Source organism: Charadrius vociferus, unplaced genomic scaffold (genome assembly GCF_000708025.1).
Source record: "Charadrius vociferus isolate BGI_N301 unplaced genomic scaffold, ASM70802v2 scaffold249, whole genome shotgun sequence".
In the NCBI taxonomy this organism is placed as follows: Eukaryota; Metazoa; Chordata; class Aves; order Charadriiformes; family Charadriidae; genus Charadrius; species Charadrius vociferus.
Window position 1 is genome coordinate 81759 of NW_009650081.1, and position 18118 is coordinate 99876.

An 18118-nucleotide genomic window follows, 5' to 3' on the forward strand; every position below is an offset into this window, starting at 1 on the left:
GCAGAGCCACATAAATAGTCTTGGTCAAAAAGTGGAATTCCCACTGGGAGTCATGTGGTGCCAGGATCCTAAAAGTTCTAGGAGATGCAGCTAGGAGAAGAGGCTGCAAGTTTAGATTCCCATGCTCAGCTTTTGTTAGGAAGTTTTCACTTAAAAAGAAAAAAAGACGTTTCAGGAAATACTAGTCTTTAAATACTTGGCTGTATGGACTTCTTTAAGATACGGGCTTCCTCAGTTAAATATTGTCAAAGATAAAAATGGGGAAGTAGGAGATTACATTTTAAAATTTTAGTTCACATTCTTCTCTCATTTTGGGAAATGGAGAGTTCTGTGTCATGACCTCTGCAAGATTCCAGTCTTGTAGTTCTTTTAAGTGAATGTATAGAGTTCTATTTTCGATAGTATTTTAAATTATGACTCCTTTTTATCAAGGAAGCAGAAGAGAGAAGGGTAGAACAATGAAAGTTCTCAGCTCTTATTAAACACTACTTCAAACTTATACTGACTAATAAAGATATTGGAGAAAAATGAGTTAAGCTCTTTTTAAGGACTGATATTGAAGGGTTTTGATTGACAGGTTGTTCATGGAAATCCTGAAGTATTGTACAGACTGTGATGAAATTCAGTTTAAGGAGGATGGATCATGGGCTCCTATGAGATCGAAGAAGGAAGTGCAGGAAGTGACTGCATCTTACAATGGAGTTGATGGTAAGTTGAGTTTTGGGATGTATGGATCAAATGTCATACTGTTGAACTGTTAAGTATTGATGTTCCTTCAACTTTTCAAGATGCTAATTTTTGCCTGTATGTTTGCAGCTTTTAATGATCATTTGTGAGAAAGATTACTTGCGTAATACCTGTTTGAGGCTGATGGTACTTTTAAGTTATTATTAATGTTATGTAATTTTGTTGTTCTAAGTTGTACACTTTATTTATGAAGGCATATAATAAGCTGTGATGTTATCATGATTGTGGTGGTGGTGTAAGCTACACCTTATAATATTGGCTTACTTTGTATAGGGTGCATAAGCTCTTCCTTGGAACATCAGGTGTCTTCTCACCAACAGTCAAATAAAAATAAGAAAGTAGAAGTGATTGATTTAACCATCGATAGCTCATCAGATGAAGAGGAGGAGGAACCATCTGCAAAGAGAAGCTGTCCTTCCATATCTCCAGCATCGCCATTAAATAATAAGGGGTGAGAGTAAAATATACAGGCCAATGCAGAGAACGTGTAGTCGCAATGGTATTGACAGATTTCAAAAGAAATTGTGGCTAGAAAGTTCTGTATTCGGATTATATCCTGATTTAGTAGCTTGTAGCAAATGGATTTGATGTCAGGTCACAAAGCCTGAAAAGATTGGAATAAAAAAGTGTAACATGATACAGTTGTTTAATTGTATTTGTGAAAATTAGTGTAAAATGATGGAAAACGTGGCTTAGAAGCATGGTTTTTTGCAGATTCGGAAATGTTTTTCTTTCATAGAGAAATACGAAAGCAGCAGCGTACAGAGAGAGAGAGAGAGGAATGAGAAACATGTTTGTGGTGTGGGAGTGTGTGGGTTTTACCAGTGATTACTGCCAGTAGCATAGTAATAAAGAACACCAGAATAACCTGATTACACCTAAGTAGCCAAGCTGTTAATAGCACCCTGTTTACATAAACGTGGAGGGATGAAAACTGAGGCTAAACCGAAGGGATCCTGTTGTTGAACTGATTACTACTTCAGTGATGTAAATGACTCAGTGATCACTTAAAACTCCTCAAGACCTTTTGGGCTGTCTTCCATTGCTAATTACCTTGTAGAGCCTATCTGTCGTGTTGTTATGCAGATTTTTACCTTTTTGAGGGGCTCAGTATACCTTTAGGATTGTTTTGTCCTGGCTTAGGAGTATTTGTAGCAGAGATTCCAATACCATTTATAATGAGTCATTGGTTTCTACTGGTTGAGACTGTGATTTACTTTGCTTTTAATTTTGCTAGACTTCAACTATTTGGGCTGCAGTCTGGCTTGGACTGAATTTAACTTTTCTGATAAAACGTCAGTGTGAGAAGAAAGATTGGGGAACATGTAATGCTCATGTTCCGCCCCCGCCTCCCTTACAGTCCTTACCAGACTCATTGAGGTGCTGTAGCCTCGTGATGCTTTCTAGCGAAGCTTTGAAATTTAGTAGGGCAGTTGTTGTTACTCACCTGTCCCAAAGGTCATAACGCGTGCTGAGAGGTTGGCTTTGTGTTGAATTTGAAAATAGGCGTACCGTGCATGGGAAATCTTTGAATACTGTTCTTCTAGCGTTAAAGCCAAGACTATATTTTACGCTTGTAACAAGCCTTTGTTTCTTCCAGCATTTTAAATTTACCACATCAAGCATCTCCTGTGTCAAGAACACCAAGCCTTCCTGCTGTTGACACCAGCTACATCAATACATCACTTATCCAAGACTACAGGCATCCATTCCATATGACACCTATGCCTTATGACTTGCAAGGTGAGCTTCTGCCTGTTTGTAGCCGTAGGTACAGCTCTCCAAGCAATAATACCTATTGTAAAATGATTTAAACATGCAGTCATTTGACAATCCAATAGTGCAAAATATTATTTTGCATCCACAGAGGATGAGATGGTATTTAAAAAAAAAAAAAGAAGAAAATTGAGGTTAATATCTTAAGGTTTTAAAAGGTTGATGTTTTGCAAGCTTTGGTAGTTGAAGAGAATCTGAAATGTCATCACTGTTGTGCTGGTTCTATTTCAAAATAAATGGTTGAAAAATGGGGAGATGCTTGTTTGTTTTGAGAAGCTTAATCTTTTTCTTTGGCTCTTTACAGGTTTAGATTTCTTCCCTTTCCTGTCAGGAGACAATCAGGTAAGTCAAGGAAAATCAAGTCATATGGCAGATACTTTTTTTCTGAGAAGGACTTGCTGGCATGGATGTATAGGCAAGGAAGGAGCAGATGTATGATGTACGGGTAAATGCAGGCAGGCTGCAGCTTTATTTTGTACACATAGAAACTGTGACCAAACATAAGCGTTGTCTAAACACAGGTGTAGGATAAGGCATAACTGAAGCTAAACACTTCTGTTTCCACGGGTTAAGCTCGGTCAGCCACTGTTGTACTGTGGAATGACCCTCAGCCGTGGCTGAAGATTCACCAGACACCTCCTTAGTTTTTCAGACCTGAGGTCTGACCTTTGGCTATCTGACAGTCTGGGCCCCACCACTGGGACTCTTGACAGTCCTTTACACAGCTGGGAGAGTCGGGGGCAGCTGTTTTTTCAGAGGCTGTGTGCCTGTTCATACCATATTTGCCACCTTTCTGTAAGTGCTTACTGAAATGGACCGGATTGGTGCTGGCTTCTCTAATTTTGGGATCTAAGCAGGCCGTTCTCAAAAGGAGTCTGGGTTGGCGAGTCCTCCCACTTGATCGCTTTTGCTCCTGTGCATCTAAGAAATGAAGGGGCCTGGGCTGAGTCACCTGCCCTTTGTCCCTTCATGTACTGCAATCTCAAGTAGGAGAATTGCAGTAAATGTAGAGGGATACTTTCATATCCTAGTTAAGACCAGAGCTCACACTGTCGAATTTGGATTCAGCAAAGCTATCGTGATATTCAGTAAAACATAGATAGGAGAATTATTGTGAAACAAGTAGTGCCCAAGCCTGATGCTGCACTGATACGCACTGGTATAATCATGCCATAAATTCTGGGGAACAAGGCTGAATAGCCTGCATGGGCGTCCCATCGTAGTGGAAAGAAATATCGAGAGCAAAACTACTCTACAGAGACATTGTATTTAAAATCTGATTCTCGGTAGCTAAAGTTCTTGCCTGTCAGGGGCTGCCCAGCAAAAAGTATAACTTGGGACAGCCCTTGCTGCCATCTAATGGGACTAAGCGTGCTATTTCTAAGTGCATTTTTCACAGAAGTATGCTTTCCTCCACCAACAGTGATTAGCACATAGTTTCATCAGCTGTGGTTGGTCTGTGACTTTTAAGAGGAGGAGAGGGATGGCAAAATGTTTCTTTGAGTTTTGGTGAATTTTTCTACCAAGGAATTTTTTGAAGAGGTAAAAGAGTGCTGCTTCTTACCGTTTCTTACTCTTGTGGGTGCCTTGTGATACTGTTGCCTTTCTAGCGTTTGCTATTACTAATACTAGTATTTCCAATTTCTTTTGGCTTCAGAAATCGGGGGCTGCAGAGGTAAAAGTTCACTGCATCCGTCCACTTACCTTACAGAAAGGTTGAGTAGATGAGCTGGTGTGAAATCCAGGAGCTGTCAGAGCTTTAGCTTACAAATATCTTCTTTTGTGCTGGTCTGAATCAAAACTATGGTATCTGAAATGTAACTTGAAAATGTTGTTTTTCCCCCCAGCATTACAACACATCCCTTCTTGCCGCTGCAGCCGCGGCAGTTTCTGCATCAGATGATCAAGAACTCTTACACTCTCGTTTTTTCCCATATACTTCATCTCAGATGTTTCTCGATCAGCTAAATGCAGGAGGAAGCAGTTCTCTGCCAGCCACAAATGGTAGCAATAGTGGCAGTAACAGCAGTCTTGTTTCCTCCAACAGCCTGCGAGAGAATCATGGTCATCCAGTTGCAAGTAGGAGCAGCACGGACACGGCGTCTATCTTTGGTATCATACCAGACATTATTTCATTGGACTGATTTTTGGAGTAAACGAACTCGTCAGAGGAAATCTTTGTGCTTGGTTTTACTTTATGTTAGAAACATAGACAAGTTTTTTTCCTTTTTTAGGGAAAAAAATTTATGTGTACAGAGAACAAAAGTATATTTTCAGTTTTACTTTTGTATATAAACCTAAGATGGCCTCACTGGTAAAAATAAGAAAAAAAAGACAAAACAAAAAAAATTAACAAAAACAAGGAGCTTCAGTTCATTTTTATGGATGTTGAAGATTTTACACCTGTGCATTCGTCATGTAAGTTACTTTTTTTCCCCATAGTTTGGACACAAATGGCATTATTTTCTTCTCAGTAACATAAACAGGAAAGGAGCTGAACTTTTAAAGTTCAAACTTGTGAGAGGTTTTTTTTCTCCTCTTGGAGACCTTTACTTTTGGTGGAATCTAATTCCCCCATCCCATATTTAGTACAGATTTTATTATGCTTAAAGCGGAATAAACCCTACCCAAACTGTTCCACAGCATCCCCTCTGTTTATAGGACATAGCTTTTCAGGAGTGGGTTTGGGTTTTTGGGATTTTTTTTTTGTCATTTCTGGTTCTACATGACCCCCTGTTCAGATATTTTTTTTTTATTATTTTTTTTTATGGTTCCATGCTTTATTCAAGCATGTTGCAAGCTCATTAGTGCACCGATTATTCTTGAGGGCCGGACTCAATAAAATCTCCGGCTGAGGATTTACTTGGCTGTGCTTATGTGGGACGAGGCAGAGAATTTTTATAGAATCTAGCCCCAAATAAAAGCATTGACACATTGGGCTGTCGGGTTTTGTTTCTGAGAACTTACTATGAAATCCTTTTAAAATAACGTAAGATCCTAATCAGCAAAATATTAAGCATGTGTCAGTTTTAAATTTGTGGAACTGCTTGTGCTTTAAAGCTAGCCATGCGTGTATAAATGGCCTATTGAATTGAGGCCTATCTTGTTCTGTCTGGAGAAACCTACTTTTAGCTCTAGTAGATCAAATTTCTGCTTAAAAGTGAACTTGTCAACAAAAGGAAGAAAATACAAATACCAACACTCTATTGCATGGTTTGTGCAGCTGATAATGATCTCGGTACACTGTCTTCTGAGTTCACATTCATCAAAATCAATATTAAATGTTCAATGTGAGTCTCTTAAACCAAAAACCAACCCAATAACAAAGCCCCACCCTGTAGCCTATGTACTCAAATGTATTGCTGCCTATCGAAGTTTCTTAGGGTAGTGGGTTGCAAAATCCAGTTTTCTCTTTTTGGCCTTGTAATTATTTTGATTTCCCTGATTTTTCAGTACGCTTACGTTGAACTTTGAGCCATACTTACTTCCAGATTTCTTTCTTTTTTTTTTTTTTTTTTTGAAGTTGTGCATGACATAGGAAAAATCTTTTTTTTAGAACTGGTGGGTCATTGGGGCTGATCCGTTCTTATTAAAGGGTGAAATGTGTAAATAGCTGGAATGCAGTTTTTCAGGAGATTCTTTAAAGTAAGAGAAGGGGGAGGGAAGGAGGTGATTCTCTTGTGTCCCAAAGTCCATGTCAGAGAGAGTAAATATTTCCTCTGGTGTGAAAAATATTTTTATAACTGGTTGAAAGTGCAGGTAACAAGTTTATCAGGAAGAGAGAGTAAGGAATACTAAAATTAGCAGATTCTTGTCTGAATTTTTAATGTCCAAAACTGTTGATTGCAGCTAGTTGCTTTGAGCATTGACAAGGGCCACCTTTTGCCTATGAAGTTGTCTCAAAATCTTGCATTGATTAAAAAAGAAAAAAAAAAAAAGGAAAAAAAGGAGAAAAAAAAAAAAAGAAAAAAATCTTTAATCCACGTAGCATTAGGTATCGCTGTATGATCAGTCGTATGGTTATTTGAAAGGTTCACATTATGTGGCATCAAAATTGTTTTTAGTGTTTTTACAGCATCCCTCTGCCACTAAATAGTTGACTTGAATTTTGAAAACAAATGTTTGTGTTTATATGTATATGTGTGTGTATATATGTATTTATAGATCTGTGTGTGTGAGTTAAAAGTGAGTTAAATAGTTTTTCCCATGCATGTGTATTTCATACATATCTGGCTGATATATATATTTCACCATACACCAATTTTATAATTTATTAAATGTCAGTTAAAAAAAAATAAATAAAAGGATAGAAAATGGGAAATACTTATTTTTTAAACTCAGTCTGATTTTGAAGTGATTAAACCTACATTAGGAATATATCTCATACATTTTAGTCATGAATACTAACCTGGTAACTTCAGAGCATATGCTTTGCTATAATACCGTTTGTAAATCTGGAGTACGACTGCCGTCGGTGTAACTGGGAGCGTGCGCGTCCCCGGCTTCCGAAACACCTAAGAGAAGTTCAGGAGAGCTTGTGGCTGTTTTACCGACGATTGTGGCAACGTTTCCATTGACTGTATTGTTAAAGATGACCTGAAAAGCAGCTTCTGTCACTTTTGACGATGGTATTAAAATCTTGTTAATTCACATATAAAATTAAATGTGGCGAGTGTGTGGTAACACAGAATCTGGCATCTTTGTGCCTGTCTTGGCTTTTGGAAAGCGAGGTCAGCTGATGATGTCTTCCATGTCCTCACAAGTCACCCCGAAGGGAAGGAAGGCTGTTCAGTTCACCGTTGTCATTTTTTAACCTCATTGCTCTACAGAGAAGGGACAGAAACGTTCTCAAGTCCTCCTTTGTGGTATTAATCCCATATGCTTTGTGAGTATTCCTGTTTCATGCTAGGGTGTTCTTTATAGTTGATAATTCTCTGTGCCTCTGACCACAGTTAACATTGCTTGGTAGAAGTCTCAGGCTGAGTTCTCGACAAGTTCCCTGCAAATGTCACTCCAAAACTCCGTTTCCGTTAGTTCACCTATTATCAAAGGTGCAGTGAAGCAACCCAGGGCATCCTGGCTCGCGGTACTGCTCCGCTCGCTGCAGCTTGCCAAGTTTCCGTGATCCTCAGACTAGCGGTCTCTTGTCCTCAGATGCTTCCGCTGGAGGAGTGGGGTGTGCGCACACGTGTTACGTGTGGTGCTGTGTTGTTACGTGTGGTGCTGTGTCTGCACCTGTACGTACACAGACGGACGTGAATACGCAGCTCTTGGAATCGCGGGGTGGAAGTGGCTTTGAATTGCTCTGGAAGGTATTGGTGATGCATCCTTTAGAAGATGAAAAACCACGCTAAGCTATAACCTATGCTGTGTGTTTAAAAAAAAAAAACCACCTTTGTGGCACTTCCATAACAATAGAGGTGACAGCAATTCCAGGCTTGCCCCTTCCTCTCCCTGGCGAGGATTCAATAAGCCTTTCACGGACGGGATGACTGATTTTCATTGGACTCTCTTGGACCTGCCTCCCAACGCAGAGCTAAGGACTGTGAGGAGAACGTTTTGAAAACTAACTCTTTGTTGCAGTTTAACATTTCAGGGTTTTAAGCACATTTTAAATAGAAAGGATTTTGTTTTGTCAGTGTAACTGTGTTTTTTCTTTCTTTCTTTCTTTCTTTTTTTTTTTTTTTTTTTAAACAGAGCTTAGATTTCTAACAAGGGAAAATTGCTGGTGGTCCCCGAAAGTGCTGCTGTTAATTGTTTTAATTAACAAAGGGAAAAATGTATATAAGCAGAATATTAAAATTACCATTAATTCCATGAATTTAAATCTGTCATTCATTGCCTTAAAACTTTCTCTTAGTTTCCATACGGCATGCCAAACCAGTAAATGGCTTTTAAAAATGTATAGTAGACCAATGTCAGTTTGTATAAAAGTACCAAGTGAAAATATTTATTATATGCATTGGAAAAAAAAAAATGGTTTACCTATTGAATGTTACCTGTTTATGTAGAAATCTTTAGATGTAATAAAAAGCATTCAGTTACGTTGTGTTTCCTGCGGGGGTTGTGGGGCGGGCAGGGTGTTTTCTGTGAAGTTGCGAAGGTGCCCGTTGAACACAACGCTTTGCTTCTAAATGTTTTCTGGCTCTGAGGGTCTCACACTTGTCTCTCCGGGCTCTAACAACGCTGCTCTGTTTTGTGAGTGTGTGTGAAGTGCGTTTTCTTTCTGCTGGCTTTTATTTGGGTAATGTTTACCCACCCGGGGAGGGTGGAAACCGCCTGTTATGATACAGACGCATTCTGGAGTAATCCAAAGTGATTTTGAGCTGATCAATCCCCATGACATCCAAGCTTTTATATTGTCTGCAGCTGAAAGGATTTGTTAATCAACTGTTCTGGTCAATAGGGAAGAATTAAGCTGTGTATTGGATCATTTGTAATTTGGCTATTGATGCATATTGGAAACAAATGCTTCTAAACGAACTCCTTGTTTCATAAGCTAATTATGCTCATGCTCAAAGCAGCCGAGGTTTTTGCTCCCCTTCCTCACTGGTACTTCTGTAGCAGAGGTCTGGAAGGGCTCCGGTGGGCAGAAACGAACGCCGTGCTGTGGGCAGACCTCCAAAAGGCAGTAGTGCGCAGAGGCTCAGCGTTGGAGGTAGGTGGGGTTTTGTCCAAACACTGAGGTTAGCTGTGAACAGTGGGAAGAGAGTTGCAAGGGAAAATGTATCCTTTGCTGGTATTTTGGAGCTTGTTTTTTTTCTAGTGAATCCTGTCTCTATTTCACCCTGTGTTTTTCTGGAGTGTTATCTGAGGGTTGAGCTGCTTGTAGCTCTAATTTTCGGAGAAACAAGGGGGTTTTTAATTTTGTTTTCTATCTGTAGAGTAGGAAGAGCTAATATAAGAACTGAGGGATGTGGTATGACAAGGTGTGTCGGTTTTACATCGGGCACAGTTTCTTTCCCCCTGAAGTGCGGTCCTTTGCCGTTCAGAGGGCCTTTGGTCAGTATCTTGGCACGTCAGGAGCCGAGTCGGAGCTTACTGGGTTAGTCTGGGGCTGCCGTCTTGTGAGAACCGCGCGGGCTGTGCAGCTTGGCTCTGAATCGGGGGAGGCTGAGCACAATACTGCCTTTTGTCTGAAAGACACATCCTGGGTCCTCTTCCATGTCTTGCCGAGCAGTCAGCATGTCATTTAATCTTTTGTGCTTTTTTTTTTTTTACCCCCGTGTAATAATACTCCATGAGAATAATCCCTACCTTACCCTTCTAGAGACACCGTTACAGATCTCAAAGGGTTGAGATTGGCTCTCGCTTTGTTTTTTCCAGGTTTCTAACCAAGTTTGTGCTAGTGACAGTCCTGGTTGATTCCAAGCGTTGCAGCGATGTGTGATGCTTTGGTGGGAGCCTTACTCTGCGGTGTTCAGACTGTGCTGCGGATAAATGCATTATATCTGCAACGGCTGTAACGATTTAATTGCTGGTCATTTCACAGATTGAGCCAAGAGCGAGTTAGGTGCTTCAGTGATAAAGATTGAGAATTAAAAGAAGGAAGGAGAGGTGTGGGTGGAAGGAGGGGAAGGGGAAGGGGGCTCCCGGGGGGAGAAGCCACAGCAGACGTGGCAGGAGCGTGTGCTCTTCCAGCATCCTTCGCAGGTTGCTGATTGCGCTGATGCTGTGCAGAGATGGTCTCTGCAAATTTCCAGTTGACTCCAGAGAGAATCTGCTGTATGTTGTCCTAAATTTCGTACCGGTCTGAGGACTTCAGCTAAGGCTGCCAAGATACAGACAGAATAAGATCAGTTAGGACTGCTGTGGGTCACGTTGAGTTAAATCAGTGTAAAGTCGAGAGAGATGGGGTGTGTTTTTCCTGTTGTAGAGAAGCTGAATTTTCATGGCCCCTGTTTTTCCCTGCCAGGCTGTCTCTAGGAGTGTGTTCTGGGCAGCTAGCCCAGAACTTGGTGACAGATACATTTACCGAGCACAGCATTTGCAGTGTGTTGCCTCAAAATACGGGGGCGGCCTCACTGCGCCGAGACTTGACGTTGCAAGATAGTGTACCTTAATAAATAATGTGACACAGGTCCAACGGTACAGAGCTCTTGTATGCTGGAGGAGGAATGAGACAGCGATCGTAGAGTTGGGAGTTGTCCTCTGCAGCCGGTGAGCATCACTAACTGATGGAGTTGGAGAATTGCCGGCTGCCCGTCTCCCGTCGCTCTGGGTAGTCAACAGGGACGTGGCCACCGCGCCAGCGGGGCTGTTAACTTGACAACTTTGTGACAGGGGAACATCTGGTTGGGAGTTATCGGATCATGCCATGGATCCAAGGAATAGCAGGGAGGTGTGCATAGTTATGCTAAATTTACCACCGTCGTGACATAATCAAGCTTCCCGGGGAATCTGTTCTGCACAAAGAACGGTGTCTGGGCGCGGGTGCGTGGAAACAGCTAATGCTTAGGGCTGATGCTGACTTCTTGGAACGCCGTCACTGTGAGACCTTAACTACAAGTTATGCTGCAATCTGTAGACTTAAATAATTTTTTAAAATAAGAGGTTGGCTTTTTTGGTTTGTTTTTTTTTTTTTTTTTTAAGCGGAGGGCATTTTACACAAAGGAATGTGACATTCAGTTTATTTAAATAACAGAGAGTGCACATTTTGTGAAAACGTTTTTCCAGAAATGGGGTGGGAACCTGTGTAAGTGTAAGCACTATCATCAAGGCAAAATAAGGATTTTTAAAGGCAAATTGAGGATTCCTGAGTCCAAGTAGTAACTAGGAAAAATTGAAGTAAAAAAAAGTTTCAGGTCCTGCTCTTATCAAATCCCGTTTGAATTTCAGTAGTCGACTGTAGGAAGACAAATGATGCGGACAAATTCTTCATATTTTATTGTTCCATTTGGTCCAACTTTGGCTTCTTTTAGCAGGTCATCAACTGAAAGAAAAGAGTAAAAGAAAATATAAGTTTGAGTGGCATATATCAGGGATCTTCAAAAGAAGAGCAATGCAGGATTTGGGTTTTCAAATCATTTTTGTTAAAAGTAGTAACTTCTGGGATCCATTGGAAGTGTCATCCAGATAGTAGTTTTAAACTAGCGTCAGTCAGCACTTTGATTTCCATGTCTGACTTTCTGGAGCGGAGATGTCCATCACTTTGAGTTCCACATGGAAAAGATTCACAAATTTAGTCCAGATCAGCTGTTAATTGCTCTTGCTCGGAGTGGCTCATTCCCTTTGAATAGCAAACCTGTCCCTGTTCGATTTGGACAAAACGAAGTGCTCGTGCAGAATATGTGCCCAACTGTAAGCAGATTTGTGTGCTGCTTGCTAATATCGATGGGCCTTTAGTGTTTGAAAGCGAAGAATACCTTCTCGGCCGGGGCTCTAAGGCTCTTGCTGAAAATAAAGAAGCGGTAACGGTGCGGTTGGCGCCTGGCAGTGGTGATGCTTTTCATTCCAGCTTTGGGAACGCCCTGGCAGTGACGGCAGTTACTGAACTTCACGTGTTCTCTTCTGTACAAGCGAAACCGTTAAAAGGTATTTTTCCTGTCAAATAATGTCAATAAAATAGAAGTATGTAAGAAATGACACAGAGGGAAGTAATGTTAAATGTTGCTGAATGAAGCTGGGAATTAGATGCCATACTCCTTCGGATGCCAGGAGAGGAGGTGAAATCCCTCGCTTGTTTTCTTCGCCCGTAACACACAGTGGGTGGGCGCTACAGCGAACAAGAGAAACCCAGCAGCTTTTATTTGATAACGTTTTGAGCAGCCGTTTCCTTTGATAAGGTATCTAATACAGTCCAGAAGAGGTTTTTGCTTGCTGATGTTGAGGGGTGCGTGTCTGGTTTCACAAGTGTGTTGCCGTTTGCCTTCGGGCCAGTGGCGCGTGAACGGGGTTGGGGCTGGATGGAGTGCAGAGGGACGGGGCAGGTGGTCCGCCGGAGGGGAGGCTGTTGGGTTGTGGACCTGCATTTATCGTTGGATATTTCATTAGTGGGACATCTTCCAGGTGTTTAGAGCCCTTCCAATGCCTCAAGGGGCTCCAGGAGAGCTGGGGAGGGACTTTTTCCAAGGGCATGGAGTGAGGGGACGAGGGGGAATGGCTTCAGATGGGAAGAGGGCAGATTGAGATGAGATGTGAGGAAGAACTGTCTCCCTGTGCGGGCGGTGAGCCCCTGGGGCAGGTTGCCCCGAGAAGCTGTGGCTGCCCCATCCCTGGAGGGGTTCAAGGCCAGGTTGGACGGGGCTTGGAGCAACCTGGGCTGGGGGGAGGTGGCCCTGCCCAGGGCAGGAGGTGGCACTGGGTGGTCTTCAAGGTCCCTTCCAACCCAAACCATTCTCTGATTCTATGCTAGACCACTGAAACAGAGGGATCATCCATGGTGATGCACTAATTACGTGTCCTCCATAATTCCATGCCCATTGGGGCTGGAGTCCCCTCGCCCTTTCTGAAGCGGGAGAGGGCAGGTCAGGGGGGGCCGCTCTGCGCTTGTACCCATGAGCTTCTTGGCTGAGGTCCCCAGAACGGCTGTTCGGGCTGAACGAGCTGTGGTGGTTTAAACAAGACTCAGAGCGCTCGTACTGGAGCAGAGAATAACGGCTTTGCAGTCGTCAGTTGTGAAATCCGGGGGGAAGGTCGCGGGAGGAGGGGAGGAGGTTTTGGGGAAGAAAAGCTGTTTTACTGTAAATAGTTGTGGAGGGCCTCTGTGAGCGGCGTGACCTGTTTCCTCTCTCGCCTGTTCATGCGGGTACGGGATGAGCCGCTGTTTTCCCCTCTGTTGGCAGACAGGTATCGGTGCGTATGAAGGGGGGGAGCGCAGCCCCCGTGGAAGCTGCGGCCGGCGGGATCTGGTTGCGGCGTGGGGTAAATGAGGGGCTATTGTGAGAACCGCTGTTACCGTAAGGTAAGTAACAGTTCTTTCTTTCCAGGAGATTTAATCCTCCTTTCAAAAAGAATACCCTGATGGTAATCAAATGCTTCGAAGGACGTAAATTAAAAAATAATAAAAAAAAAAAATTAAAAAAATTTAATTCTTCCCGGAACGCTTAAAAATAACACAGAAGAAAAATGTGTCAGTTCTCATTTGGTAAAAGTACGTTAAATTAAAATCAAGGGGAGGCTTTTCTGGAGCCGCTGTAAATGAAGGTACGTGCCAGTAGTTACTGAACAATCGCAGATGCTAATGAAATTGAGTCCATTCCGGCATTAAATATTTATAGCAGCTCCGCGAGCTGGAGTTCAGCGTGTCGAGCCAAAGGGGGGATTTCTTGTTGAGAAGCAGCGTCGCTTGCTGCGTTAGGCTCTGCAGTGCCTCGTCACAGGTTGGTGTGGAGGCTGTTCATCGACTCACAAAGTAGTGGGAAATCCCCCTGCACTCCCCAAACCTTTATGGAACAGCGGTTCTCTCTAGGACACCTTTAATTAGGGTGAATGTCTCCGTGTCTTCACTCTTCAGCTCTTGTAATAGCTCTGAAAGTGTTTTCAGATGTACGTGGCTGCATCCGCTATCATTCCAGTTAAACAACCAAAGAAAACTCTCAGAAGATGTGCCTTGTGGGCGTATCGCTCGTGAAGCCGGTGATGGTGACCCAACTGAGCAGCTTTGCTCTGATTACATCTCAGTTCTACTTGAACATTAGAAGGGACAGTTCTTGTACCCCGGAGGAGCCTGATGGGGTCTGTACAAACCCCGTAACCTCGGTAAAACTCACTCCTCGCCCGTATCAAACCGGCGATGGGTTTTTCTACTTGCTCTCGGCCATATCTTTATATGGAGCGTTAATGAGCAAGCTCCAGAGCCCGCTCTCTGCAGTGGGGGCGGAGGGGCGAGGGCTGGAGAAGAAGGCGCAAGTTGACGTGGTTTGGAGCAAGGAGGGGACAGGGCGCCCCGTCCCCAGGGCTGGCGGGCAGAGGGGTGGGCAGAGCGCTGTCCCGCCATCCCACAGCCCCGGGCCCCCTCCTGCCGCCTGCAAAAGCTGGAAAAGCAGGACACGCGTTAGAAAAAGTTTATATATGTCCCTAAAACGCCTCGAGCAAAATCAGCTGTCAAAAAGGTTTTGATCATTTTCAGCTTCCTGGCAGTTCCCTCCTACTGTGCCCCTTGGAGGCAAACTTCTGACAAACAGGACAGGGTTTTTTTCCCGTTTCTTTTTCTTTTTTTTTTTTTTTTTTTTAAATCTTATTTAAAAAGTCCCCTTCTCCTTCCAGATTACGCTGGCTGCAGAGCTCACGCCAGCGGTGCTCTTGGGAAGCTGCCAGCGCCCCATGATGCTCCGTACAGCATCCCTGCGGCTGGGGAGGGACGGACGCTCTCCCGTAGCCCTTCTTGGGACAGTCTCTCGCTTTGTAAATACCGTGAAGCATCTCAGGGTGAAAAATCATCACTGGGGAAACAACTCGAGGAAGGGAAGAGGTCTCTCGGTTAATGAGGGGCTGCTTTGCCTCTCCTGCAAGGCACAGCGTCTGCTTGGCCGTCGCGGTGCGGGTGGGGGCTGACAGGAGCGAGGTGACTTCACCATCACGTGAGCCTAATTAGCTGCAACGAGCTGACATCGCTGATGTCGCTGACGTGCTCTGCTCAGCTCTGGGAGCGCTCCCCGCTGGCTGCAGGGCTGGGCTCGGCTGGGGGCTCTGGTTTTATGTGGGCAAAGTGTTTTAAACGAAGGCAGAAGCTCACGGTATGGCTGTGGTGGCGGTGGGGTGGACCTGGGGACACGACGGCACGGTGCGAGGCCCTGGTGCACATCTCGGCCACGATGGGGGGGACATCCCTTCTCCCCCCACACCAAGGGGGCACCAGCACTGTCTCCTGCTGCCCCAGGTCCTTCCTGACCTTCCAGCTGGAAGCGCCTCATCCCAGATCTGACTACAGAGGAAAATCAGGAAGGAAATAAGAAGTTGGGGAGCGTTTGGTACATCTTTGAGCTGAAAAATACCTTCTTCCTCAGAAAGCTTTTCTCCAAGTCTTGTTAGTTTGGCTCTCAGCTCCGAAACGGTGATAACGCCTCTCTTCTGCGTGTCTATCATGGACAAGGCCGTGAGGATTTCCTTCTCGGGTTCCTCCTGCTTCATCTGCCTGTACATTATATTCAGGAAAGTGGAGAAATCCAACTCAGCGTTTCTCTCTGGAAAGATAAGAGCAGATTCTTTGAGGAATGGCTCAGTTTTGTAGTCCGGATCCACACCTAAGCACCCCGCTCCTCTCCCCCCTGGTTTCCCATCCTGGGGCACCTTTTCCCTTTTGCCTGACTCTGGTCTGGACCAGGGTGGACCCCTTCCTGGGGGCTTTCTCCTGGCCCAAAAATGCTGTTATCACTTTGCTAGACCTGTGCTTTGAAACCTCTGTATCGAAAATTTTGAATCCAGCCCACCTTATCTCATGATTCTTCTTTGGCCTTTGTGCTGCGTTCTGAATTTATTTATACCTATCTGCAGATGAATATCTTTCGGTGCTCTTCTACCTCTGCTGGTTGGACCGGACAGTTTCCCAGCCTCAGAATCCATAATACGTGTGCCTGCCGCTTCTCTTGAAGCTTTTTGTTTTTATTGGTGCTATTTTAATCTGTGTGCTGGATTGACTTTGCTCACCGTCCAGCACATCACACTGGGTTTTGGTGACCGCTTTTGGTTCTGCTGCATTGCCTGGGCTGTTTCACCTGAGACTTGAATATTACCTGCTGGGCTCCAGGCAGCCTCCTTGTGTTTGCCTGTGGTGTCCTGGCCCCGGAAAAGTTGAATTTCTCCAACCGTAAGGCAGCGTGTTTTATTCACGTGCTAGCGCTGCACTTTCCTTACCGATCTTGTGCAGGTGTAGGTGTCTCTGCACCTCTCCTGGCGTGGGGCTGGCTCCCAGGCACCGCATCACTGCCATCAGGTCGGAGGCTTTTATCTTGCCTTTTTGTTTCTTGTCGTACAGAGAAAAACATTCCTTGAACTCTAATTAAAAACCAAAACTCTCTGTTATGCCATGTAAGGTTACATTGATCTGCCGGTGACGTTTCTTCTCCCGTTGCCCGGTCGGGCGGCGTTGGTAGGGTTCCAGCGGGGATATTGTGTCTGGTTCGGGGTGTCTCGTTTCAAAGATGATGATGGGACAGTGGGGGAGGACCTCGGGTAAAGTGCCAAGGGCAATTAAAATCCAGGCTTGTGAATAGCTGGGCTAATTGGGGTCCTTCAGCCTAATGAAGTAAGTTTGAGAGTGGAGATATGTAGAATACAGTTAAAGAGTACTTTTCTCCACCTTCATGGGGGGGTGGGTGGGAGAGGGCGCTAAAGGAAGGAGCCTTAAGGAGTGGTGGAGGATGTCGATTCGGCCCCTGCCATGGTCTGCGCAGGGTCTGGCGCTTGTGCTCGCCCCTGCCTCGGCCTACCACCACCTGCATTTCAATAAAAGGCAAAAGAACGGATAATCTCACATTTGACAGTCTTGAGTGCTGTCGGCGGGGTGAGTTTGGCCGAGGAGAGCCTCCGCCTGCCCCGCCGCCGTCCCCCTGCGGCATCCCCGCTGCCTCGCTTCTCCCCACGCTCCTCGCTCGCCCTCTCCCCTTCCCCCTCGAGCGCTGGCTTCGCAGTTTTCCGATAAATAAGCGAGGGATGCGGCTGACCTAGATAAGGCTGCCGTCCCTCACCCTCCCTCCCCGCGCTGCTCCCGGCGCCGCGCCGCGTCACGCTCAGCGCTAACGGGCAAGTTGTGCTGCGTGGGGACAGTCCTGTCTGCAGAGCAGCCCGGGGAAATAAAAATCAGCCTATTTTGGTGCTGTCACACCCCCTCCTCATCCTCTCTGTCCCTAGACCTTACAGCAGGGGTGAACGTGGGGGGCCGGGACCCCCCCCCTCCACCCGCAGCAATCCCGCAGAGCTGCTGAGCCCGTGGGTGCTGCCAATTAACAGATTTGCAATAATACTCTTATTTCAGCTGCTTCTTGCAAACCCTTCCTCATCCCTGCCCGAGGAAGGGGTCCCGTTTCCCAGGGAGAGCCCCGGTGCCTCGCAAGGAGGGTTTGTACCTCCTGCGCCCTCTCCTTCCCTCCTCTTCCTCCTTCACCTTCGCTCCCGTCATCCACGAAGCTTTGCCAGGCTCCGGCATGGCAGGTGGTCCCCTGAAATTTCTCCCGGTCCCCACTAGCTCCGCTGGGGCTGATGTGTTTTTGGGGTTGGGAGGCGGCTGGTTAAACCTCTGTGGGTCTCGATGCCATCCAGTGTGTGGGTCTGGGGGCGTTGGCGGCTCCCTGCCTGTGCCCAGCACCGTCTTAAGGAAACTGGGGAGATTCCTCTGTTTTTGGGGCAAGCAGATCTCCTTGAGAGCTGGGAGGAGGGCAAGTGGGGGAGCACAAGCCCCGACAGAGAGCCTTTTGGGGAAAAAGCCTTTTATATGTATATTTTTATATATATATATACACACACACATATATATGTACAAATAAAAAAATTGTTAAACTGATCTTGCTAACAAAAATAAAAAATCCCACCAAAAAACCCAACCCAAAACCAGAACAAAACTGTACGTACCATTAATTTGATCCTGGGACAGAAATTTCGCCTGTAGTGTGAAAGGGGGAGGGAGAAGCATAGAGAAAAGAAAAAAAAAAAAAAAAAA

At 44.9% G+C, this 18118-nt stretch overlaps 2 protein-coding genes across 3 annotated transcripts in view; one reads left to right on the plus strand and one right to left on the minus strand.

The window, feature by feature from the left end:
* Positions 1–4837, plus strand: part of PIAS1 (protein inhibitor of activated STAT, 1) — a 33694-nt gene extending 28857 nt beyond the window's left edge. Inside the window, exons 9-13 of one of the 2 annotated variants that reach the window (XM_009892075.1) lie at positions 578–708; positions 1021–1198; positions 2348–2490; positions 2828–2865; positions 4371–4837. In XM_009892075.1, the coding sequence (XP_009890377.1) occupies positions 578–708; positions 1021–1198; positions 2348–2490; positions 2828–2865; positions 4371–4667 (787 nt within the window). In that variant the 3' untranslated portion in view covers positions 4668–4837. The remainder of the gene's footprint in view (positions 1–577; positions 709–1020; positions 1199–2347; positions 2491–2827; positions 2866–4370) is intronic. The other variant, XM_009892076.1, reaches the window with a different exon arrangement.
* A 6520-nt stretch (positions 4838–11357) lies between these two features.
* CALML4 (calmodulin-like 4) lies at positions 11358–18091 on the minus strand. The gene is made up of 4 exons (XM_009892081.1): positions 18031–18091; positions 16318–16458; positions 15459–15647; positions 11358–11455 (listed from the first exon to the last, which is right to left on the minus strand). Exons 1-4 carry the CDS (start codon positions 18089–18091, stop codon positions 11358–11360), a joined length of 489 nt encoding a protein of 162 aa, XP_009890383.1.
* Between the last annotated feature and the right edge of the window lie 27 nt (positions 18092–18118).

What these genes read in the sequence shown, in the direction of transcription:
- CALML4 (XM_009892081.1), bottom strand. Translation starts at nt 18,091, where the DNA reads ATGCTTCTCCCTCCCCCTTTCACACTACAGGCGAAATTTCTGTCCCAG. An exon ending in GTCCCAGGATCAAATTAATG is followed by an intron (nt 16,459 to 18,030) that starts GTACGTACAGTT and finishes GTTTTTAATTAG; the next exon opens with AGTTCAAGGAATGTTTTTCT. An exon ending in CCTACACCTGCACAAGATCG is followed by an intron (nt 15,648 to 16,317) that starts GTAAGGAAAGTG and finishes TTATCTTTCCAG; the next exon opens with AGAGAAACGCTGAGTTGGAT.